Genomic DNA, 23,379 nt, shown 5'->3' with positions numbered 1-23,379 from the left:
AACCTTTGCCTTTAGGATAGTTGGATAACAATGTATATAACACTTCAGACTCTTTTTGGCATCCACTTGTACAATAGTTGTGGTACATGCTACTATATGAGTTAAACAATGATGTATATACTTCAGACTTTTTTAGCATCTACTGGTACACTAGTTGTGTTGTCTATTCGTAAAGGACCCTTTTAATTAAAATACATTCTGCATAAGTTATAATATGCATGAGACTGATGGTAGAAGCGTGCAATTTCCTTCTCTTTTCAGTTTTTGTTTGGTTATGATCTTTTTCCACAAATGTTTTTTTTTTGTTATAAAAATAGTCGTTAGGTAGTTCCCAAGTGATCTCATATTCTCATATGCGCAGACATAATATAATATTGATAGAGGTTTTTCAAGTAAATTTAATTATATATGTCGTAAGCTCTTGTGTCAGAACCACTATAACATTCCTATCTGATCAAAATCTCATCTCAGAAAACCTTTCTTATAACTCAAGAAACCTAAATAAACCTATTCCAAATGGCGACGATGGGTCAACTATGGGCTAACACAGGCTCTACTTTAGCAACCTTGATGTTTACATACACAATCTTTAGACGATGGTTCCCTCACGTAGGAGACCACTTGGAACCATTCTTTCAAAGACTCTTCAGCCGTTTCTACCCTTACATCCAAATCAAGTTCCACGAATACAGCGGAGAGCATTTCAAACGAAGCGAGGTCTACTCAGGAATCCAAAGCTACCTCAGCAAAGACTCCTCTCTTCGAGCCAAGAAGCTCAAAGCCAACACAACCAAAGGAAGCAAGTCTCTCGTCCTTAGCATGGACGATAGAGAAGAGATAACCGACGAGTTCGAGAGCGTCACGGTTTGGTGGCAGTCCAAGAAAGTGAGGAACACTAGGCAATCTTTCTCTTTCTACCCTGCAGCCGATGAGAAGAGATATTACATGTTGAAGTTCCATAGACGTGACAGAGAAGTAATCATAGAGAGGTATCTTGAGCATGTTGTGAAGGAAGGGAAGATGATAGATATGAAGAACAGAGAGAGGAAGCTTTACTCGAATACTCCGGGGCAGAACCATAGGAACCAGACAAAGTGGAGTCATGTAACGTTTGAGCATCCTGCGAGTTTTGATACTTTGGCTATGGAGGAGAAGAAGAAGGAAGAGATCAAGAGCGATCTTATTAAGTTTAGTAAGAGCAAGGATTATTACAAGAAGATTGGGAAGGCGTGGAAGAGAGGGTATCTTTTGTTTGGTCCACCAGGGACTGGTAAGTCTACCATGATAGCTGCCATGGCGAACTTCTTGGAGTATGATGTATATGATCTTGAGTTAACAACGGTTATGGATAACACACAGCTGAGGAGTTTATTGATTGAGACATCGAGTAAATCTATTATTGTGATTGAAGATATTGATTGTTCTCTTAACCTAACGGGACAGAGAAAGAAGAAGAAGGAGGAAGAAGAAGATGGAGATGAGAAGAAGATGATGATGAAAAGTGAAGGTGAGAAGAAAGAGAGCAAGGTTACATTGTCAGGGCTATTGAACTTCATTGATGGGTTATGGTCAGCTTGTGGTGGAGAGAGGATCATTGTGTTTACTACAAACTTTGTGGACAAGCTAGATCCTGCTTTGATTAGGAAAGGAAGAATGGATAAGCATATAGAGATGTCATATTGCGGTTTTGAAGCGTTTAAGGTGTTGGCCAAGAACTACTTGGATGTGGAGGAGAGTGAGCTCTTTGATGAGGTAAAGAGATTGCTTGAGGTTGAAGAAATCAAGATGACACCGGCGGATGTTGGGGAGAATCTGTTGCCGAAGTCAGAAGGGGAAGAAGGGGAGACATGTTTGAAGCGTTTGATTGAAGCGTTGAAAGAGGCAAAAGAGGAAGCAAAGAAGAGGGTTGAGGAAGAGGTGAAGCAGAAGAAGGAAGAAGAGGAAGAGAAGAAGAGAATAAAGGAAAAGAAAGCAGAGATGAAGGGAAAGAAGGATGAGGAGAAGAAAAAGATTGAAGAAGAGCATTGAATTTTGAAGGAAATCTATATATGTTGCTTTTATATAGAGAGAATCTACTGTATTGTATGATCACTCATAAAGCATTTTAGTCTCTTCCATCTTAAGCATATTCAGAACTTTGTTCAGCCATGTCTACCCAAGACTAATCTATTACAGGATTGAGACAATAATGGGAATGTAGATATGAGAGAGCGAAGGAAGAGCTTTCCTGTTTCAAGGGAATGGGACTAGAAGAGCTGAAACAGAAGCTTGAAGAAGAGACGGCTCTGAATCATATATCAATCTGTTCCAAGAACCCTTTAAACGGCAAGTTATATCCCCTTCGGTTGCATCTCCCTCCCAACAACACAAAGATGAACGTTGTCTTGTTCCCTTCGTCTACTTCAAAAGGTTAGTTTTCTTTTCCTGATTTTATATTTGACGCTGATGAAGAACCAGGACATAAATTAGACGCTGATGTCAACATAATAGTTCCAGTTTTGTTGTATGGATGCCCTCGAATCAAATATAACTGAAGAGATTGTGGTTTTTGACATTCTACAGGGGATGACGCAAGCACATCTTGAAGCAACAAAGAGGGCCAAGACCAAATACTTTTGGTTTCTGCTACTGTGTATTTCGGTAATATGCTGTAGAACAGCAACAACAACAACAAAAAGAAGCATTTTACGTGACTACACCAACTTGATGCTAAAAGAATCTAGCATCAGGCTGTATATGAAATCCGACCTAAGCAACCAAAACCCAATACTACACCGAACATTCAATAAGATATTGTGTTTGGATTTTCGTAAGGCCTCCCATCTATTTATTTTCTATAAGCTTATTTTATTATCAGATGAGATGCTAAATGAAACCAAATCATATTGAGTGAATTGTTAAACATTATGTTTTTACAAGTCGAGACAAGTTTCTTAAGGAGCACAACATAACTCAAAGCAGCAGCTTGTTAAGAAAGACGAGAGGGTACCTGGTCAAACTAGTGTTCCTGTGCGAAGACTAGACAAATGCCCTTATCAGTCACCGTTTACCTGCAGTAACAGTATTGGTTACCTAGTACATAGAAATAATAGAATGCAAAATATCTTTTGAGCTTATATGTCTTACATCATGTATTCAGCTTTTTCACATTCTAAGAGTCTCAAATCTCTCTACTCCAGGTGTGCCCAAATGCCATAATTTTCAACTGAAGCTTCTGTTTTGTTCCTTTTTCGCTCATGCACTTCTCTTCCACTCTCCAGATACCATTAAGTCTGAATCAAACAATTCTTTATAACGCTCTCAGAGGCTCTTGTAAAAGATTCAGATATTCTTTTTTCTAAGGCCTTGCTTAAGTTTCCAGCTCCTACTTCGGGGAGTCCAATGACTCCCTCTACTATGATATAGAACTGCAGCATGTTCAGAAACTCCTCTCGTTCCTTCAAAAGTACGCTTATCTCCATACCCACAAAGCATTTGGACAGCCATCCAGTGTGTGTTACGGGTTCGATATGCTTAAAAGGCAATCTGTAGAAACAAGATAACCCAAGAGCGTCCTCTGATAAGAGTTGCAGCTTATTGAGTGAGTGCTACAGAATCTGCAAGGCATCAACCGACAGAAGATGAATCAATGTGTGTATTTGCAGCAGATTCGGGTGTGACGCATCTCCCGAGACAAATTTTGTAACATTTCCATCAACCTCTAACACACTGCATCCCGGTGCCTTTTTAATTCCCTTCTGACCTATCATCTGACGAATCTTAGACGCCTCGCCGTTTCTCTGAGCAGTCATGTAAATACTAGATAGTTGAACGAGAGCTGCTTCCTCTTCATCAGCATTACCTTTCTCTACCTCGAGAAGATTCTTAACAGCTAGTTCTCCTAGCTCAACATTCTTGTGCGTCCGACAACCATTCAGCAACGCACCCCATACAGATGCAAGCGGTTTCATTGGCATTTCTTCAATAAGTTCAACCGCCTCATCTAATCTCCCAGCTCTGCACATCAAATCAACAATACAGCTGTAATGCTCATGCCTCGGAGTGATTCCATATCGCGCTTCCATATTATCCAAAATCCCTCTGCCTTCTTCAAGAAACCCTCCGTGAGCACAAGCGGCTAAGACCGCGAGAAGCACTACACTGTCAGGCTTAACACCGTCCTCTCGCTCCATCTTCTCCAAACACGCAATAGCTTTCTCACCATAACCATAACCCGCGTATCCTCCAATCAATGCCGCCCATGAGAAGACATTCCTCTTACTCAGCTTCTCAAAGACTTCCACAGCCGTCTCTAAGCAGCCACACTTAGCATACATGTCAACAAGAGCCGTTCCAACAAACACATCAGACTCAACCCACTTCTTCTCCAAAAGTTCATGAATCCACTTCCCCTGAGTGAGAGCCCCAGCTTGTGCACAAGCCGTTAACGCTGTCGTAACTAAGAACTTATCCGGCTCTATCCCTCTACCCAACATCTCCCTGAACACACTCAAACCCTCTGATCCTAACCCGCGTTTAACATACCCGTTAATCAAAACATCCCACTTCACAACATCCGGGTGAGGAATTTCATCGAACACCTTCCGCGCATCTGACAAACAAACTCCATCTTCCACATAAAGCCTCAAGATTCCAGTCTGCACGTGACCGTCCGATGCAAAGACACCATTTTTAACCACCAAGGAGTGGATTTGCTTACACATATCGAACAACGAAGCGTTCAAACAAGCGACAAGTAAGAAATGAAACGTGAGGTAACTTGGAGCTATGTCATCTTCAGCCATCATTAGTTTGAAATAGCGTACGCCCAAGTGAGGCTGTGAGGTTCGAGAGCAGATTCTTATCATCGTGTCGTAGACGAAGGCGTTGGGGGATTGGATTGAGTCGAAGATGAGGGAAGCGTAAGGGAAGTGTTTGTTTGGATTTGGGAGAGGGAGAAGAGAGGTGAGGAGTTTGCTGACGGCGTAAGTGTTGCGGTGGAGGTTGTGGATGATGAATGACGCGTGTGTTGATTTGATTTGTTGTAATGTTTTGCAGCGCTGGCTCGCGAGGATTAGTGTCTTCCATGAGTGATGATGGAAGGTAGAGAGCAGAACTCTCATCGTCGTGTTGTTGACGTCAGATGAAAGGTTTTTGATTTAAACGGCGAGTCTCGGAAATTAAAAAACGGCACGATGTTTGACGTACTAAAAAAACAGCAAGATGTGCATACGTGTAAACATAATAACTCAAATTTCTCAATGTGGTGTGTAACGGTGAGGAAGACAGTCAACCTTTCAACATCTTCATCATTGAATCAAATCCTCAGAGGGAGGAGGTAAGATCTTACGAAACGCTTTCGCATGATGTAACTCTCTCTCTGTCTCTTTCGTTGCGATAAGGCTTTCTCCTCGATTTATCGTCGTTAGGGATTCAATTCCGTTTCTGGGTTTATGTAATATAGCTGAAAGTTTCGATCTTTGGGGTTCGTTGATTCTGGGTTTTCGAAAAGGTTTAATTCTTCTACTTGTTGCAGAGATATTGCTGCATTTGTAAACAATGGTGAAAGCGGTAGTTGGAGAAGAGTCTAGGCTCACCTCTGCTGAAGATCGTCTCTCTCGCTCAGCTATTCCTGCTGAGGTAATCACTGATTCATTTTATGTTAAAAAATGAATCTTTTGATATTGTTGTGGTTCTAAGTGTGGTTTTTGATTTGATGATTTTTGGTGCACAGGTGGGTCTTGTGATAGGCAAGCTGAGCTCTGTTTTAGATCGTGGATTTGTGTTTGATTTGATCCCAACGCCGAGCAACGATGCTGGAGAACCAGCATGCTCGGTTCTGGAGACCAGAGATGATAAAAAGAGGCCATCCAAGTCGAAAGCTCAGTCTTCAGAGTCGTCTTCTCTGTCCATTGATTGTGATTGGGTAGCAGAACATGCCAGACAGGTTTGATACTATTGTTTGTCTTGTAAGTGTTAGATGAAGGTGATTGGCATTGTAATGGTTGTTTCTTCTTCAGGTATCGAGAATGCTTATGGGTGGAGTGAAGGTGGTTGGTATCTATGTATGGGCTAGTGACAGTTCTTTTAAGAATTCAACTATGATCCTTTGCCAGGTTAGTTTTGTGTGAGACTAATATTCCAATGGACATTGCTTGATTGTACTTTGGTTAATGAGTAATCTTTTGGATGCTATTGCAACTCTAATGCATGTTGATGAATCTAAATTATCAGGCTATTAAGGCAGTTTCAGATGCAATACGGCATTTGGATCCTGCCTTGGATGAAGCTCTTCTTGTTCACATATGCTACAGTCCAAGGAGGTACACCCCCTTTTTAGGTTCACTTACTAAAACTATGAGAACTATCTGATAATTAAACTAAGAGCGGAATGTTTGTACGTAGATGGAATTGTCGAACATGTTTGTTGAACTCAAGTATTACATCAAGTAGCCTTCGACCTTGTGACTTTAAGCTGGGAAAGGTATTAAGTACTCTGCAAAGGTTTAAGTGCAACTACAACTTTAATTTCAGGTATGTTAATGCATCTAGATTTGGATTTTTGGGTTTTACATTCAGTAGCTTCTTCGCTCGTGAATACAATGTTGATTTCAACTATTCCTTTTGTATTTATTCTTGACCTCTTTCTGTTGATTTTCTTGTATATTTTTTCTTTGGTAGATTACCTATTTACTCCAAGGGTGAGTCAACTAGGCAAACATTTACTGAGATTCTCCGTCAAGAACTTGCAGTTCATGCAAAAGAGTTGAAGAGTGCAAATGCAATGATTGATGGGGACTTGGTGAGGAGAAAGTGAACCTTATGCTTTTTATGTTTCTGTGTTTATTGTTGAATATTGATGGGAAGGGGGAAACTATATGCAGTCAAGTTATCCTTGTGAACTCTGTCTGAAATGTAGTTTTTTTGTGCATTAATCATTGCTATAACCTGTCGGAAATATAGTTTTGTGTGCATCGATCGTTGCCTTGTCCGTGTTATCAACCCCTGTTTGTAATATCTTGTTTAACTTTTGTTGGAGTGAAGGTGCACAACGATGAGCCTTGCAACACGGAGGGGGAGCATGAAATTGAATTGTTATTCCCATTCATGAAAGATATTAGAGCTGAGGGTATGTTTTCTTTTATCACTCTTAACTTAAACACGGACTAGGGTTTGCTCAACGGACATATCTTTTGATGATCTAATCTAAACATCACGGTTTAATGTTGTGAAGCATTAACTGCAAAGAATGTTACTGGAATTCTACAATTTGGTGGTTCTATATACTCTTATGCCTATTTGAACGTGAAAGAACCAGTTTCACAAGCTGTTGCTGATATAAAGGTACTGCACCTACGCCTCTTCCCAGTTTTATCGGACCTATTAAAGTTTTACAAAATTAGTGATGTATGTATTATTTCTTTTCAGGCTGACATTACTAGGAGTCTGCAAAGTAGATTGGACATTATCTGTGACGAGGCTGAGCAGGATCTCAATCCACCTGATGTTGGAGACAATGAAGAAGCTGAGATGTCGAAAATCCCCATTTCTAAATCCATATTAAACTCATCTACGTGAGTCAACTTATAAACATAACCGTTACTCTATTGTCTGGTTATGTTAATGCTTAAAGTCTCTAATGTTTTTGAAAACAGAAAAGCTTGCCATCTTCGTCTTCCTAAGAGAGTTCTTGTCCCGTGGTTAGCTGGGACACATATCTGTGATTATCTACAGCCATTTGAATCACTTGAGGTAGATAATCAACTTGCAATGTTATCAGTTCCACTCTTCTTCTTCCAAATGTTTATACATGTTTTTTTTTATAATGTTAGGTAGTAAAAGAACGTTGCATGGAGTTAATGTCCATGGAACATTCTTCTCTTGACACATCGAAGATTTTAGAAGTGGAAACCGAGACGTCTTTAATGGTTGCGGAGTCTATGTGGGACGTGATAACCCCTGCGTCTTCTGCTGCCAGCTGTCGCTTAGAAGGGAATGTTGTAAAGACAAGCCGTGAAGATGGTAGCAAGGGAACGGGTAACGCCAGTAATGCATCCAATGTCCCAATGATGGTAGCGATCTTCGTGCTTTTACTCTCGGTTATATTAGGATTCATGCTTTACCGGAAGGATTAGCAAAAGTTCACAGGTCTTTGTTTTTCATCAAACCACAAAATGAGTTGTGTTTTTGTTTCTTTGGGTTGGAGTTATAGATAGCGAACTTACAAGTGTGGCCTTTCTTCTTGTTGGAAACTATAACATAAGCTTTTTCATTTACTTATCTTTTTGAGATTACCTTGAAACATGACCTGAAACACATTTAAAGGTTTAATGATATATAGAATTTTTGTTTAGTTCTTACTTGAAAGGCCATAAAAATCTGCATCTTCAAAGTGGATGTCCAGCAAAAGACATATTATTGAACGGTTACAATATAAAGAACAGACAAATGGGGATGTAGCTCAGATGGTAGAGCGCTCGCTTAGCATGCGAGAGGTACGGGGATCGATACCCCGCATCTCCATCTATATATTTTTTTTGCATGAAAGACTCCTCTAACGTTTGATAACTTTATCCCTCACTCAGTCCACGCAAAAGGGAAAATCAAAGTGAAATTTAAGTGTCATTAACTTTTCATTTATCCATCAAAACTAAAACACAATTATCTTTGCATCTAATTAACCAGTAAACATACATAAATGTTAGGTTCAGAAAAAACATACATAAATGTATTATACAAGAGAAAGTACGAGGACTAATTAAAAAGATATTACATATGCTACTAGTTATAAGCTGTTTAAGAAGATAAGTTTCATACCAACAAAAGCATAAATGTAAATGTAAATGTAAAGAGCCATGAAAGTCTAAAGATTTTGATATGTGATTTTTAGTGTGTAGGAATGTTTTTTTTTTTTTTAGTGTGTAGGAATGTTGAGAGTGTAAAGTTTTTTAAATGGATATATGTCTACTCTGTAATATATGTTCTGCTATGCATTGATTTTTATCTTTTGAGTCGGGTGAAAAATAGATTACCATCCGAGCATGTGTTCTGGTAAATAGGAAAAAGAGGATGAAAAAGTGGAGATGCGGGGTATCGATCCCCGTACCTCTCGCATGCTAAGCGAGCGCTCTACCATCTGAGCTACATCCCCTGTGTTTGTAAAGTTTAACCTTAGTTTTATTTATAAGACGCTAGGTTTCTCTTCTATACCCCTCCTGAACCGTCACGAACTTGGTTCTGTCGGAGATTTTTGAAATTGCGAAGATGCTGAGAAGATTACTGACGCAAACATCCTCTCCTCGCCGTCTTCTCTCTTCCAAGACTCCCTTCTTCTCAAAACCCTCTCTTTCACCGTTTTCCTCATTACCCTCTTCACCGGATCCACCTTCCTCGGCGAGTAGCCATGTCGAAGAGTCAGGTTCCGCCGCCGCCGCTGGAACAACCATCTCCGTCGACCGTTCCGCTCTCTTCAATCCTCCCGGTAAATGATTCCACCTCCACACTCTATAGTGAGATTCAATTTGACAGCTTTGGAGAGTCTGATTTGTTGTTTGTTAAATTAGACCACTCTCATGAACCCACACCGGACTCCGAGCTCGTCAAGCACCTCAAGAGCGTCATCAAGGTAACTTAGACCGATTCTTAGTAGAAAGGTTGAAACTTTTTGTATGCAAGTTTGATCAAATTAGTGCATTCGCACAGTTTCGTGGTGGGCCAATCTCAGTGGCGGAGTATATGGAGGAGGTGTTGACGAATCCTATATCAGGTTATTACATGAACCGTGATGTGTTTGGAGCTCAGGGTGATTTCATCACTTCTCCTGAAGTTAGCCAGATGTTTGGCGAGGTAACATTACTTAGAAACAGTGAATTTGTGTGTTTGAGATTTGTTTATTTTCTTACTAGGTGTGTTGTGATGATGTTAGATGATTGGTGTTTGGACTGTTTGTCTCTGGGAGCAAATGGGAAAGCCAGAGAGGGTTAATCTCATTGAGCTAGGTCCAGGTCGAGGAACGCTCATGGTCGATCTCCTTCGTGTATGTATTTTGATCCTCTTGTGTTATGTCTCCAGAACCGCGAAGACTATCTCACTGATGTCTCTGTTTTTTGGGGACTGTCCACGTTTAGGGTACGTCAAAGTTTAGAAACTTCACGGAGTCATTGCATATACACTTGGTGGAGTGCAGTCCCGCGTTGCAGAAGCTTCAGCACCAGAACCTGAAGTGCACTGATGAAAGTAGTTCTGAGAAGAAAGCTATAAGTTCATTAGCTGGGACACCTGTGCATTGGCATGCTTCTCTTGAAGAGGTACCATCTGGAGGTATGCATGTTTTGCTACATATTACTTGGAACTTGAGACTCTCTTATGAGGCTCTTGTCTTAATATAGCAACAGTCAAAGTGCTAAACATGTCTTAAGCAATGAGTTTTATGATGTTCTTCCTTGACAGTACCGACGATAATCATAGCTCATGAGTTTTATGATGCTCTTCCAGTTCATCAGTTTCAGGTTAGTGTTGCTAGAACTTGCAATATAGTCTTCTCCTTTTAGTTTAGTATGTTTATCTTATATGGACTCAATCTCTGCAGAAATCTCCACGTGGCTGGTGTGAGAAGATGGTTGATGTAGGAGAAGATTCACAGTAAGTAAATTTCATTAGTGCTATTTGCAAAGAAAACTTCAGAGCTGATAGATGCGTTGTTGGTTTTAGGTTCCGTTTTGTTCTATCCCCACAGCCTACACCTGCAGCCTTATATCTCGTGAAACGTTGCACGTGGGCTACACCTGAGGAAAAGGAGAAGCTGGAGCATGTCGAGATCAGCCCCAAATCAATGGATTTGACTCGAGAAATAGCCAAGAGAATAGGCTCTGATGGAGGTGGAGCACTTATAATCGATTACGGGAAGGATGGAATCATTTCAGACAGTCTTCAGGTTTGTGTCCTAAAAAAATGCTCTGATCAATGCTTTATAAAGTCTTTTGTGTCTGAATCTATGGATATGATATAAGGCTATTAGAGAACACAAGTTTGTCAACATACTGGATGATCCAGGCTCTGCGGATCTAAGTGCTTATGTCGATTTCCCTTCGATAAAACACTCTGCTGAGGAAGCTTCAGGTTCGTTCCTATACTCACTGCTCGTTCCCTTATTGTTATAACTTACTTAAAAGCAAATGAAAACGTGTCTGTGTGTTGTGCAGAAAATGTGACAGTCCATGGACCTATGACTCAGTCTCAGTTCTTGGGTTCGCTTGGAATAAACTTCAGAGTTGATGCGCTGCTGCAGAACTGCGACGATGAACAAGCTGAGTCTTTGAGGTCAGGGTACTGGAGGCTTGTTGGAGATGGTGAGGCACCTTTCTGGGAAGGACCTGATGAACAGACGCCGATTGGAATGGGGGAGAGGTATCTTGCAATGGCTATTGTCAACCGAAACCAAGGCACTCCCGCTCCGTTCCAGTAACAAAGATTTAAACTTTGAGAGGACACAACACTCTTTTGTTTTTTTTTTTTTCTTTGACTTGGCTTATCATCAATCTCAGGCTAAATGAAATAAAAAGCTTTTGAATTTCAAAGTTTTTGCTATATGGTTTTAAATCAAATGTTTTATGACATATAGCAATAATAAATGTTTTATAACATGTTACAAATCAAAAGTTTTATAACATAACATATGTAACAGTCAGGTTGACATATTTTGGCTGAGAGAACATAAAATGGCTACTTCCCAAGAAAAATTGAAGTACACTACTTCAACAGTATGTATAGCCATAAATTTTATTTTGTATTCATTATTAGAGATAGGAATTTAATATCCGGGTTTTAAGAAATATTTATAATCTAATTCTTTTTGTCTGAATAATCAATTATCCGATTTGATTTGATATATAGCTATCTGGATATTTTAATTGGATTTGATGTTCGAATATTAAAACAGTTTTATATTTTAATTGGATATCCGATTTGATCTCTACAAATAAAAAAAATTCAAAGATAATAGAATAAAAAATCATGTACCTTTTCATACTTCAGTAACTAGAATAATCAATTTTATGAATAAAATTTTGTAAAATTTACAGAAAATGTAACAAAAATATAATTTTTATGTATATAATTGTTTATAATAAATAACGAATGGATCGGATATCCGTTTCTACTTTTTTTAGTATTTGTGATTATTTGTTTCCTGCATGTTATTTTGTTTTGCTTTGTAGAGTTAGGGATTTTTTGGTTCGAATAGAGTATTTTGCTCAACCTTCATTGGGTATAATAAATCGATCAACTGAACCAAAACCAATGTCCAGATGTTCACGGGTACGTTATTCGGTTAAGTAATTGCGCGCGCGTGCGTGCGTGCGTGGGTCTTTCTTTGTCTCTTTGATTTAGCAGACCGGTATAAGGGTAGTATCGTAATTTCAAACATGCAAACAAATCAATCAAAACTTCGAAGGTGTGTCTCTATCTTCCTCGCGTCGATCTCTCTCTCTCTCTGCTTGGATATATTTTCTCCAGATCTCTCCCGTGTCAATCATTGAGATCTGAATATCAAGGATGTACGGATTCGAGGCGCTTACGTTCAACATCCATGGCGGATACTTGGAGGCGATCGTGAGGGGCCACCGTGCTGGGCTTCTCACAACGGCCGATTACAACAATCTGTGCCAATGTGAGAACCTCGACGACATCAAAATGCACCTCTCCGCCACCAAGTACGGCTCTTACCTCCAGAACGGTGCGTGGAATCTTCCACATATCTTATGAATTTGATTGGTTTGACTTTGGATTCGATTCTTGGGTTTTAACCTTATTTTAACTTCAATGTATGGATCTCAAAGCTGATGTTATTGTTGATTATTATAGTATCTGAATCTCTCTGATCATTTATCTAATGGGATGCAGAACCGTCACCTCTACATACCACCACAATCGTGGAGAAGTGTACACTCAAGCTTGTGGATGATTACAAGCATATGCTTTGCCAAGCTACTGAGCCTATGTCCACCTTCTTAGAGTACATCAGGTGAGAGTCATTCTTGATCAACAGGTCATGGTTTGTGAGGTTTGGTAATTTCATGAAGCTCCAGTTTTCTATGAGATTGCAGTGTAATGGATTTGTTTTGTCGTAGTTTAAATGCTAGCGTATATTGTTTACTTTGCTCTTGCTTATGTATCCGTGGGTTTAGTTTAGTGTATGGTCTATCAGTGGAAGATGCTGGCGTTTGAGATATTGGGTTTTGTGCTCTTAATATCATAATGCAGATACGGCCACATGATTGACAATGTCGTGCTGATTGTTACTGGAACTTTGCACGAGAGAGATGTTCAAGAGTTGATTGAGAAATGTCACCCTTTAGGCATGTTTGACAGGTACCCCCCACATTGACCTTTTTGGATCTTCCTTGTTTATGTTTTTAGCTCATGATTTTTCTTTTCCAGCATTGCCACATTGGCAGTTGCTCAGAACATGAGGGAGCTCTATAGGTTGGTGCTTGTTGATACTCCTCTGGCTCCTTATTTTTCTGAATGCTTGACATCTGAGGTACATATCTGAAACATGTCTTCTTCTTTTTTGACGTTGAGTAGTGTTTTTTTAGTTACCGGATACATTGGTGAAGTTTGAAATTCATTTCATGTTCAAATTATTTTCAGGATTTGGATGACATGAACATTGAGATTATGAGGAACACCCTCTACAAAGCATACCTTGAAGATTTTTACAAGTTCTGTCAGGTGCTACTCGACTCCTAAATTCTTTTTTTACAAAACTTTAGAATCTACCTTTTACTAGCTGACCCGATTTTGCTGTGTATTCGAAATAGAAACTTGGTGGGGCAACATCAGAGATAATGTCTGACCTTCTGGCCTTCGAAGCTGACAGAAGAGCTGTGAACATCACCATCAATAGGTAATTAATTACTGATGAATGTTTCCATTCATCAAACTACAAGAGATGGTACCCTCGTTGTGTTGCTTTGTTTATTAAGTCACTAAAACTGATTTTCATCTTTGGCAGCATTGGCACTGAGCTTACAAGAGAAGACAGGAAGAAACTGTACTCCAACTTTGGTCTCCTGTAAGCAACCATTCTAGAGCCAAACGATATAATTCAATTCAGTGGTTCATAAAACTCCAACTAGTTTTTCTCATTTTTTTTTGCTTCCGCAGCTATCCATATGGTCACGAGGAGCTTGCTATCTGCGAAGATATAGATCAGGTAAATACGCAAGCTAATATATATTATAAGTATTAAGTTTACAAATATTGGCTCACCGAAAACAATGTTCCGCTGTTAGGTTCGTGGTGTAATGGAGAAGTATCCTCCTTACCAAGCTATATTCTCCAAGATGTCTTATGGAGAGAGCCAGATGCTTGACAAGGCATTTTATGAAGAAGAAGTCAGAAGGCTTTGCTTAGCCTTTGAGCAACAGGTTTGTTTGTTTCCATAGAAATTCCAAAAGCTGAGAGTCTAATACAATAGAGCCTGATTGCATAACGCGTCCTGAGTTTTTTGCAGTTCCATTACGGGGTGTTCTTTGCGTATATGAGGTTGAGGGAGCAAGAGATCAGGAACCTGATGTGGATATCCGAGTGTGTTGCACAGAACCAGAAGTCGAGGATCCACGACAGTGTCGTCTACATGTTCTGAGCCAGGTAAGAAGTGAGAAACACATTAAAATGTGTTCTAAAATTGGAGAATAAGAAGAAAGAACATGTTTGGTTGTTGTTGGTTACAATCTTCAATCCTCCGATTTACCAGAGAAATCTGCTGTACAATCTGCATTTTTTTTTTATTTACTGTTTGCCCAAACCAGAATCTCTCCGATTTGTTTGTTTTGGCCATACTTTGATTGGTTCTCTATTGCCAATAAAATTCTTGTAATAATATAATCAAACTATTTATCTGTCATGCGTTTTTATAACATTTTGTTATTTAATAAGTTACGATTTTATAGGCCCACTACTGAAATAAAAAGTATTCAGTCATATTAAAAAATATTACAATTAACAAAAAATATTTAAATGATATAAACGTGAAGAAATAGAAAGTCAATATTACACGCACCGAATTTGACAAACTTACGTGAATGTAAATCATAAGGATCCCACCATCACTATGCATGTATAGTAACTTCTACTTTTTATCTCTATATAAACGAACGTTTGTGTTCGAGAAAAGACACACCATTTATTATTCCTCTTATAACATATTTTCTCTCATTATTGTATCAGTATTATCTCCATTCTACAAATATAAAATTTTGCCCTTATTAAAATTTGTCTATACTACAAAGTTATAAGTTATTTTATAACATGTTATCAGCAAGATCACTCTGAAATTCGGTAAAGTTTATACGTATCATATATATCCTACTATAATGACCGGTATACTACCTATATTATTATTTATTATTTCGTAATAATTGTTGTAATTTATTATCATTTATCTATATTAATGCGGGTGGTATGTCGTCTCGTTAATAAACCTTGATTATTAAATATACTATAATTATTGGCTTGGTTGTGCCGTTGTATAATTTATTTAATGTTATAATTTTTCTATCACCATAATATGATTGATATTTATTTGTTTTTTATATTATGGTTATTATATAAATTTTGGGCACATATATAAAATATTATGAAATTTTACGGAATTTGGTTACTGATTATTACAATATTTTCAGATTAATTTTTCGGTTCATACGATTTAATTCCAACAGTCACAAAGAAAATTTTAAATTTTTTACTCTTTTTCAAACGGCTGTGAACAGTGTTTTCATCTATAAATATACTCATTCTTTACTCATTTACTTCATCCAAAATATTTCATCTTCTCTCATATATTTTCAAATCACTCCATTCCGGATTCGCATATTTTTGGTTTTATGTGCAATTCTAATTTTTCCTTCTATGTATGTTCTTTTTATTGGAGAATTTTACTTCTGAAAAATATACGCTTAATGTCGATTTACTTTTCTATGCGTTGTTTTTCCTTGTGATTGCGTGTATCATTAATGTAAATGGTTCATTTAAAATTATGAAATTCTAATAAAATATATTATTTTGTGTTTTAGAAATACAAATGGCAAACATCGAGAAACTTCAGTTCCAAGCTCTAAAAATAACTGGAGAAAATTACGTTGAATGTGTCACAAATGTGAAAGCTTTTCTTGTAATGAAGAAGTTAACCGAAACGATAAAAATTGGTAACAAATCGCCGCCCAAGCATATAACCGAACCGATAATCTTCAAGCATTTAGATGCGAATCTAATGCATGAATTCTAGTTATCGGATCTCTCTTTCAAGGCTTGCCATAGTTCGGTTGGGTCTTCGCCGTTTACATAGTCGTGCATTAGATTCACATCTAAATGCTTTTTCAGGAAGATTATCGCTTCGACTATATGCTATGGCAGTGATTTGTTACCGATTTTTATCGTTTCGGTTAACTTCTTCATTACAAGATAAAGTTTCACATTTGTGACTCATCCGACGTAATTTTCTCTAGTTATTTTTATAGTCGGGAACTGAAATTTCTCGATTTTTGCCATTTGTATTTCTAAAACACAAAAAAAAATATTTTATTAGAATTTCATAATTTTAAAATGAATCATTTACATTAATGATACACGCAATTACAAGGAAAAAAGCATAGAAATTTAAACCGACATTAAGCGTAATTTTTTGTGGAGTAAATTCTCCAATAAAAAGACCGTACATATAAGCAAAAATTAAAATTGCACATAAAACAAAAAATATGCGAATCATCTTTCTTGAAATGAAAAACCCGGAATGGAGCGATTTGAGAGAAGAGTAAATATTTTGGATGAAGTAAATGAGTGAAAAATAAGTATATTTATAGATGTAAACATTGTACATAGACGTCTGGAAAATGGCAATTTTTTGAAAATTTCCTTTGTGACCGTTTGGATTAAATCGTATGAACCGAAAATAAATCTGAAAATATTGTTATAATCAGTCAACCAAATTTCGTAAATTTCATAATATTTTATATAGGTGACCAAACATTTATATAATAAAGAAATAAATATCAATCGTATTATGGTGATAGAAAAATTATAACATTAAATAAATTATGCGGCAGCACAGACAAGCCAGTAATTATACCGTGTTTAATAATCAAAGTTTATTAACGAGGCGATATACTAGCCCCATTAATATAGGTAAATGATAATAAATTAAAACAATTACTACGAAATAATAAATAGTAATATAGGCGGTAAGGTATATATGATACATATATAATTTACTGAATTGCGGAGTGATCGTGTTGATTGTTATAAAAATAACTTATAATTTTATAGTATAGAGAAATCAAATCTAAAATATTTAGTGTCCTAATTTTTATCTACCACTAACAAGTCATAATATGACTATTTAAAGAATTAATTAATATGACATATTGTATTAGTTACATTAATAATAAACCAATTATAAATTTGAATTTCATTTTAATTATAATAAAATCTGATAAAAAATAATCTAACAAAATCTTGCTAGCTTTTTAAATATTTTTATAAAAGAACACATTAATTAATTTTGTAATTAATAATCTAATATTTTATAAATCATTGTTAATTAAAGTTTTATTATAAACAACAAAATAAAATTTTATAATTTTTATAAATTTATAATTATATTCTGTTTTATATTAAAATAGAAGTACTATATTAGTTAAATAGTTCATTAAATAAATTATCACTCATCATTAGCAAAAATTTCATAAATTATATAATATTTTTATACAAAAATAAACTTATTAGCATAGGTTAAACTTTTATATCTACAACTATATTTTATATTTTTATTTAATTTGAAGTTCTCAACAATATATATTGTTGAAAATGTTTATATGAAAAATATAATAGTATACAACTAACCTTTAGTTCATATACTGTTTAAATATATGCTATTAGAAAATATAAATTTTAATAATTCATTTATATTACAAATTTAATTTTTATTTTATTTATAACAAAATCTGTCGAGAAAATATAAAAAATCTTACCAAAAGTTGAAATAATTTTTTGTAAAATAATATTTTTTAACAAAACAAATTCAAAATTCATGGAATTTTCTAAACTTAAAAATAGTTGTGTAATTTTAAATTTTTCTTTACAATATAAAATTTTGAAAATACATATTCAAACTCAAAATTATAATATTTCAAATTTTTGAAAAGATAAAACCAATGATAATGTTAACAAATTTTTTGAATTTTTTTTGAATTTTTTTTTGTTTTTTTTCAAAAATTTTTTTGAAAATCGAAAATTATGTTTGAAATTAGTTTTTTTTAAAAAATTATATTTTTAAGTATTTATTGGAATCATAAATTTCACTTTCCAAAAATTTTGCCCCACCCATCAACTCTAAGTAGTAAGTCTATATTAGTTAACTTTAAAGGTATAAGTGTCTTTTATCCTTTATTAAAAACGAAGATTAAAATGATTAGTGTAAACATGAAAAATGGTAATATGAATGTGGTATGTGTGGCAATTTCCATTAACTACTCTAAAGTTTAGAGTTTAGGGGTAGAGTAGAGTTTTTGGAATGCAAAATTTAGGATTCTAATAAATATATAAATAAATACTTACAAAAATATTTAAAAAAATTTAAAAATAGTTTCAAATATAATTTTTGATTTTCAAATAGAAATTTTGAAAAAAAAAATTCGAAAAAAAAAATTCAAAAAAAAATTATAAAAAGTTCGAATTCGAAAAAGTATAATTCAAAAACATAAATTTTTTATTTTTATTTATTTAAATAATAATTTATTACTAGATTTTGACCCGCGCAGGCGCGCGGGTGTATATTTTAAAAAATATGTTGATATTTGTTTTTCATGTAATTATTAGGATTTGAAAAAATGAATCCGAGGAACATAACCGATACCGATCCAAAGATATAGTACCAAACCCAAACATAAATTGATTAAATATTCTAATTATTCAAAATTTTGTTATTTAGAGAACCGAATCTGATCCGAACCGAAGTATTTGGGTATCCGAATTTATCTAAAAATAGATTTATATACTTATATGTATTAATTATTTTTAGATTTAACGTATATAAAACATCAAAAATGATACTTTTAAATTGGTTTAAATACTTGAAAATATATATAGATAGTCAAAAGTAAATATCTGAAATAGTTAAAGTATACTTAAATCACCAAAAATACTTAAAATAATTATTGATTTTGTATCCAAAATTTTAAATCAAGCCAATTGATATGTTAGGCTTAAGTATTATGACATATGTTATTCAAATTTATACGTAATATATTATTTTATTTATACATTTTGAGAAATTTAAAATATATAATGATTTAAGACTTTAAAAATAATTTAAATTAGTTATCCAAACCCAAACCAAACCCGCAAAGATCCAAATCGAACTCAAACCAAAATTTAGAAACATTCTAATAAGGCTGAAATCTTTGACCCCGAAAACCCAAAATACAAACCGATTAGAACTAAACCCGTATGGGTATCCAAAAGCCCATCCCTAGTCATTATTATTACATATCGTATTTTATCATCATATAATTAATCGTATTTTATATGTACCATCATATAAGTAATCATATAATTAATAGTATTTTATACATACCATCATATAAATAATTACATATATTATATTTTTAAAACTTAATATGAAATATGAAAACCATAATTTGAGTTGGTATTTCAAATTGGGCTTTGTATTATATTTTTCTTATATATATTGACAATATTTTTTTATAATGGTTATTGAAAAATAGTTTAGTAAAAATCCATTTTTGAATATATGTATATTTTTGAATCAATTTTTGATATAAGTCAAATTTGAATTATTATTTTGATTTGAAATATGTATATAAAGTTTAAATTTTGTTTTATGGTTAGTTTAGAAAAAAAATTTTTAGGGAATTAGATTGACCCATTTTGGTATATTTTAAAAGTGGCCTAGATAACTTTCAATTTTTTTAAAAAACATAAGTCCATTACTTTTTTTTTTAATACTACTATCCTTGTTTTCAAACAAAAATATTTTTTTTTAAAAGACTGCAATCCATGTTTCCAAACACTCCAAATTCTAAAAGTCCTATTCAAGTCTCCAAACACTCCAATTTTGTACTTGAGTTTTAATAAGATAGATATATAGAGAACAATAGTATAAGAGTCTTTTGCCACTTAATGAAGAATATATTTTTGAAAATATCTCTTTAGTGTTGGTAAAAATGAAAAGTTGTATCATAAAAGTGGTAAACATGAAATATAAATATATGAATTTTAAAACACAACACGTAAATAGGAATTATAAATCAATATCTTTTCTACAATATTAATAAATGAATTTGAAGAATGTATTATACGTAAAATGTATAAATTAAAGAAAAGCATATTTTGAAAGAGATTCTTTGTTATTTGTTGTATGTAGCTCGAAAATATATATGTAAATAATTAATGTTAATAACAAAGTGAAATGTATTAAAAATCGCTATATATTAATATTTTATATATTTAAAATACTAAAATTTAAAACTTGTAATAATATTAAAATTATAAATATACTTACGGATCAAAATCTAGTTATAAGTTATTATAAAATTAAATTATTATTCAGAAAATCGGATGAAAATTTTAGTCAATCAACGTAAAGGTAAAACGTATTCGAAATAATAATATTACATTTTCACTATTTTGTTAGATAGAAACATGAACATACGGCAATTTTGAGAGTAAAACCCCTAAATGCACGCCCAAAATTAATTTGACAATTAGCTTTGGAAGAGATCAGATCGAGTCTTCTTTCTCTCTCCTCACTTCCATCAGAGGAGCTCCGTTATCGCATGATGCACCGCCGCATCAATGGCGGATCCGCCGCAATCTTCACCCTCCTCTCACTCCTTCTACTCACCACCACCACCACCGCCTCAACAACTCTCCCGATCCCAGGACTAGACAGCTTCTTAACCAACCAATTCCGCCTCGACCCCAAAGCAACCAACGACTCCTTCGGATCTCTCTCCTCCTCTCTCAAACGCTCCCTCTCCTCCTCCTCTCTCCACTTCACCTCCCTCTCCCAACCCCTCCTCTCCCTCTCGGTCCCCGTCTCCCTCCACGTCCGCTTCGTCGGCGACTCCTTCCCTTCCTCCTCCGCCTCCACTCTCTCCTCCTTCATCACATCCGCCGTCACCTCCGACACCTTCCACGTCATCTCCCCTCCCGACTCCTCCCCCGATCACAACCTCGCCGTCTCCCACTCCCTCCACCTCGACGCCTCCCTCTCCCCACCCTCCCTCTCCTCGCGCCTCGACGCCGCCTTGAAATCCCTAATCTCCTCCACCACCTCCTCCCTCCGATCCAACCTCCTCTCCCTCCCTTACTCCTCCATCGACGAGATCGTGAAACAAGAGTACGAGAAGGAGAGGCACGGAGACGGAGGAGTCTACATCTACTTGCTATCCCTCGGCCCTCAGGCGAAGCCCTACGCGTACAGCTACTCCCACGGAGACTCCTCCGCCGGGTTCACCAAGTGCCTCGGGAGCATCTGGACTGGGAAGGAGCGTTACCTCTGGATCGATCTCTCCGCGGGACCCGTCGATTACGGCCCCGCGTTATCAGGCGACGGCGTGCTGCCACGTGGCGAGTTTCACCCTCTCGCGGCTTTCCACGGACGTCCTAAATCTGAGAAGGCTCTCCTTGCTGACGTGGCTTCTTTGGTGTATAATGCGTATCAGGTACTGCTCGTTCCTTCTCTGAGGATCCCTGTGTACTTCGAGGAGTCTTTGGTTGTTCAGTTGATTCATGTTTACGGGTCGGAGCATAAGGATCCGGTTGGGTTGGACTGGGAGGCGGTTAAAGGAAGCTTCTTGGAGGAAGCTCATAACGGTGGGTTGTTGTTGGGAGAGCAGAAGCTGAGTTTCAAGAGTTATAGTGTGAATTACAGAGAATGTCCGATTTGTTCGTTTGCTGTCTCTCGTGGGATGAACTCGTACACGTCTAGGTTCTTGTTTGATAACTATACTTTGATTGTGAGTGAGTATTTGGACTCCAAGCATATGCATCGGACGTTGACTGAGTCGGGAGATGAGTTGAGGAGAGTCGCGGGGATTCATGAGGAAGAGGAGTTTGCTAGGGTGTTGCCTGTTTACGTGTTTGATTTGGATGTCAACACGCCGTTGTTGTTGGATAGGTATCATCAGTCTGTTGCGTTTAAAGACATGGTGATTGCTGTTAGAACTAGAGGAACGCAAGCAGTGAGTGATTATACTTGCAATGGGCGTCATGTGTTTGTTCATACTAGGGATCTTGAAAGACCTCTCGTTGGTTCGATTCTTCAGAGCATGTGGGGTGTGTCCTCGACTCATTTGACGTGGAGCCCGAGGCATAACTCGACGTTAGTTGACTACACGTGGAGCGTAGGGCAGACGCCGTTTGGACCTTTCTCCGATATCTCGTCTCTGTCGTTTGTTCAGAAAGACGCTGCGAAGAGAAACGTTATTCTGACGTCGCTGAACACAACTATCTCGAGCGCGATCGATGTTATCGACTCCGCGGTTGCTTATGGAGGAGAGGCGGTGCTTGTGAAACAGCACCGGCACTCTGAGTTCATGCAAAGGTGGAATCTTTTGAAGTACAAGATGGAGAAATCTGTTTCTGCTCTTTCACACAATGACTTCGAGATGGCTTTGTATTACCTGAGATCAGCTTCGCATGACTTGTACTCGATGCATTCAGTGGTGTACTTGGCGTCACAAGAGGTGGAAGCGAGTCTCGACTGTTTTAAAGATCCGCCGTTCCCGTGGGGAGCTGTTTCAGTGTCTGGAGTAGGATTAGTGGCCTTGAGTTACGTGTACGCTAAAAGAGATAGGCTCTTCAAGAGCAAAAGAAAACAGTTCTGAAGAATCCTGGCCACTCTATTGGATAAAAGACTTGGCTTGGTTTTTGGGGTTGATACAACATGTACTATTATGAGCTTGTTTCAATTTGGTAATGTTGCACAAAAGAAAAACAAATGTTGGATCCTTTTTTCTTCAGGTTGTCTATTTATTTTGAATAGCTAACCTGACGTCAATTGAAATTGGTTTTCTTGTTAACTAAAATCACTTGAGAGAGCTAAGAGGATGTTATTAATCTATGATTTTAGTTCGTTTGAAAATCTACATAAATTATTAATAAGTATTTTGCAAAATGATTTTTAATTAGTTTCTTGCCAACTTACTTTAATTACTATTTTCAAATTAATTTAGTTAATATCTTACAAATTTATTTTAAATAGTATTAACAAATCTAATTTTTTTTATTTTTATGTCTTTGAATTCGTTTCACATCATTAAAATTTATTGTAGAATAGAATTCATAAATAAATAGCGCCCAGTAATTTTTTTGTTA

The 23,379-nt window shown here is 36.3% G+C and overlaps 6 protein-coding genes and 2 non-coding genes across 12 annotated transcripts; 6 read left to right on the top strand and 2 right to left on the bottom strand.

The window, feature by feature from the left end:
* The first annotated feature begins 516 nt into the window (after nt 1–516).
* LOC106349165 (AAA-ATPase At3g28580-like) lies at nt 517–2,098 on the top strand. The gene has a single exon (XM_048735338.1). The coding sequence runs from the start codon at nt 517–519 to the stop codon at nt 2,026–2,028; it is 1,512 nt and encodes a 503-aa protein (XP_048591295.1). The 3' UTR covers nt 2,029–2,098.
* On the bottom strand, nt 695–5,130 carry LOC106349166 (putative pentatricopeptide repeat-containing protein At3g28640). Of its 3 annotated transcripts, none has more exons than XM_048735337.1 (3): nt 3,127–5,130; nt 2,990–3,050; nt 695–919 (listed from the first exon to the last, which is right to left on the bottom strand). In XM_048735337.1, exon 1 carries the CDS (start codon nt 5,100–5,102, stop codon nt 3,588–3,590), a length of 1,515 nt encoding a protein of 504 aa, XP_048591294.1. In that variant the 5' UTR covers nt 5,103–5,130; the 3' UTR covers nt 695–919; nt 2,990–3,050; nt 3,127–3,587. The 3 variants fall into 3 exon arrangements, with proteins under 3 accessions (XP_048591294.1, XP_022543550.2, XP_022543549.2); XM_022687829.2 differs by lacking the exon at nt 695–919 and adding an exon at nt 2,129–2,648; XM_022687828.2 differs by lacking the exon at nt 695–919 and having other exon boundaries at nt 2,864–3,050.
* Nucleotides 5,131–5,191: 61 nt separating this feature from the next.
* LOC106349164 (protein odr-4 homolog) lies at nt 5,192–8,251 on the top strand. 3 transcript variants are annotated; one of them, XM_048735340.1, is made up of 12 exons: nt 5,192–5,317; nt 5,516–5,619; nt 5,714–5,926; nt 6,000–6,095; nt 6,214–6,302; nt 6,385–6,513; nt 6,661–6,781; nt 7,024–7,108; nt 7,214–7,323; nt 7,408–7,553; nt 7,635–7,731; nt 7,812–8,251. In XM_048735340.1, the coding sequence occupies exons 2-12, from the start codon at nt 5,539–5,541 to the stop codon at nt 8,112–8,114; spliced, it is 1,470 nt and encodes a 489-aa protein (XP_048591297.1). In that variant the 5' UTR covers nt 5,192–5,317; nt 5,516–5,538; the 3' UTR covers nt 8,115–8,251. The 3 variants fall into 3 exon arrangements, with proteins under 3 accessions (XP_048591297.1, XP_048591296.1, XP_048591298.1); XM_048735339.1 differs by having other exon boundaries at nt 5,316–5,347; XM_048735341.1 differs by lacking the exon at nt 5,192–5,317 and adding an exon at nt 5,318–5,434.
* Nucleotides 8,252–8,429: 178 nt separating this feature from the next.
* Nucleotides 8,430–8,502, top strand: TRNAA-AGC. The gene has a single exon. It is a non-coding gene; the product is annotated as a tRNA-Ala (tRNA).
* A 555-nt stretch (nt 8,503–9,057) lies between these two features.
* Nucleotides 9,058–9,130, bottom strand: TRNAA-AGC. The gene has a single exon. It is a non-coding gene; the product is annotated as a tRNA-Ala (tRNA).
* A 43-nt stretch (nt 9,131–9,173) lies between these two features.
* On the top strand, nt 9,174–11,555 carry LOC106349163 (protein arginine methyltransferase NDUFAF7, mitochondrial-like). Its single transcript, XM_013789088.3, has 10 exons — nt 9,174–9,460; nt 9,543–9,604; nt 9,682–9,825; nt 9,905–10,015; nt 10,107–10,299; nt 10,429–10,487; nt 10,568–10,620; nt 10,690–10,912; nt 10,989–11,097; nt 11,181–11,555. The coding sequence occupies exons 1-10, from the start codon at nt 9,244–9,246 to the stop codon at nt 11,441–11,443; spliced, it is 1,434 nt and encodes a 477-aa protein (XP_013644542.2). The 5' UTR covers nt 9,174–9,243; the 3' UTR covers nt 11,444–11,555.
* An 858-nt stretch (nt 11,556–12,413) lies between these two features.
* Nucleotides 12,414–14,902, top strand: LOC106349162 (V-type proton ATPase subunit d1-like). Its single transcript, XM_013789087.3, has 10 exons — nt 12,414–12,712; nt 12,880–13,000; nt 13,240–13,347; nt 13,417–13,519; nt 13,630–13,710; nt 13,800–13,885; nt 13,994–14,053; nt 14,146–14,194; nt 14,274–14,408; nt 14,495–14,902. Exons 1-10 carry the CDS (start codon nt 12,532–12,534, stop codon nt 14,624–14,626), a joined length of 1,056 nt encoding a protein of 351 aa, XP_013644541.1. The 5' UTR covers nt 12,414–12,531; the 3' UTR covers nt 14,627–14,902.
* Nucleotides 14,903–20,718: 5,816 nt separating this feature from the next.
* LOC106349161 lies at nt 20,719–23,084 on the top strand. Its single transcript, XM_013789086.3, has one exon. The coding sequence runs from the start codon at nt 20,835–20,837 to the stop codon at nt 22,887–22,889; it is 2,055 nt and encodes a 684-aa protein (XP_013644540.2). The 5' UTR covers nt 20,719–20,834; the 3' UTR covers nt 22,890–23,084.
* Nucleotides 23,085–23,379: the final 295 nt, after the last annotated feature.

This window comes from Brassica napus, chromosome A6, assembly GCF_020379485.1.
Source record: "Brassica napus cultivar Da-Ae chromosome A6, Da-Ae, whole genome shotgun sequence".
NCBI lineage: Eukaryota > Viridiplantae > Streptophyta > Magnoliopsida > Brassicales > Brassicaceae > Brassica > Brassica napus.
This window is presented reverse-complemented; position numbering and strand designations above follow the sequence as displayed.

What these genes read in the sequence shown, in the direction of transcription:
- LOC106349165 (XM_048735338.1), top strand. Translation starts at nt 517, where the DNA reads ATGGCGACGATGGGTCAACTATGGGCTAACACAGGCTCTACTTTAGCA.
- LOC106349166 (XM_048735337.1), bottom strand. Translation starts at nt 5,102, where the DNA reads ATGAGAGTTCTGCTCTCTACCTTCCATCATCACTCATGGAAGACACTA.
- LOC106349164 (XM_048735340.1), top strand. Translation starts at nt 5,539, where the DNA reads ATGGTGAAAGCGGTAGTTGGAGAAGAGTCTAGGCTCACCTCTGCTGAA. An exon ending in ATATGCTACAGTCCAAGGAG is followed by an intron (nt 6,303 to 6,384) that starts GTACACCCCCTT and finishes GTTTGTACGTAG; the next exon opens with ATGGAATTGTCGAACATGTT. An exon ending in TCCATATTAAACTCATCTAC is followed by an intron (nt 7,554 to 7,634) that starts GTGAGTCAACTT and finishes TTTTGAAAACAG; the next exon opens with AAAAGCTTGCCATCTTCGTC.
- LOC106349163 (XM_013789088.3), top strand. Translation starts at nt 9,244, where the DNA reads ATGCTGAGAAGATTACTGACGCAAACATCCTCTCCTCGCCGTCTTCTC. An exon ending in TGAAGAGGTACCATCTGGAG is followed by an intron (nt 10,300 to 10,428) that starts GTATGCATGTTT and finishes CTTCCTTGACAG; the next exon opens with TACCGACGATAATCATAGCT. An exon ending in CTCTGCTGAGGAAGCTTCAG is followed by an intron (nt 11,098 to 11,180) that starts GTTCGTTCCTAT and finishes TGTGTTGTGCAG; the next exon opens with AAAATGTGACAGTCCATGGA.
- LOC106349162 (XM_013789087.3), top strand. Translation starts at nt 12,532, where the DNA reads ATGTACGGATTCGAGGCGCTTACGTTCAACATCCATGGCGGATACTTG. An exon ending in ATTTTTACAAGTTCTGTCAG is followed by an intron (nt 13,711 to 13,799) that starts GTGCTACTCGAC and finishes TATTCGAAATAG; the next exon opens with AAACTTGGTGGGGCAACATC. An exon ending in TCTGCGAAGATATAGATCAG is followed by an intron (nt 14,195 to 14,273) that starts GTAAATACGCAA and finishes TTCCGCTGTTAG; the next exon opens with GTTCGTGGTGTAATGGAGAA.
- LOC106349161 (XM_013789086.3), top strand. Translation starts at nt 20,835, where the DNA reads ATGATGCACCGCCGCATCAATGGCGGATCCGCCGCAATCTTCACCCTC.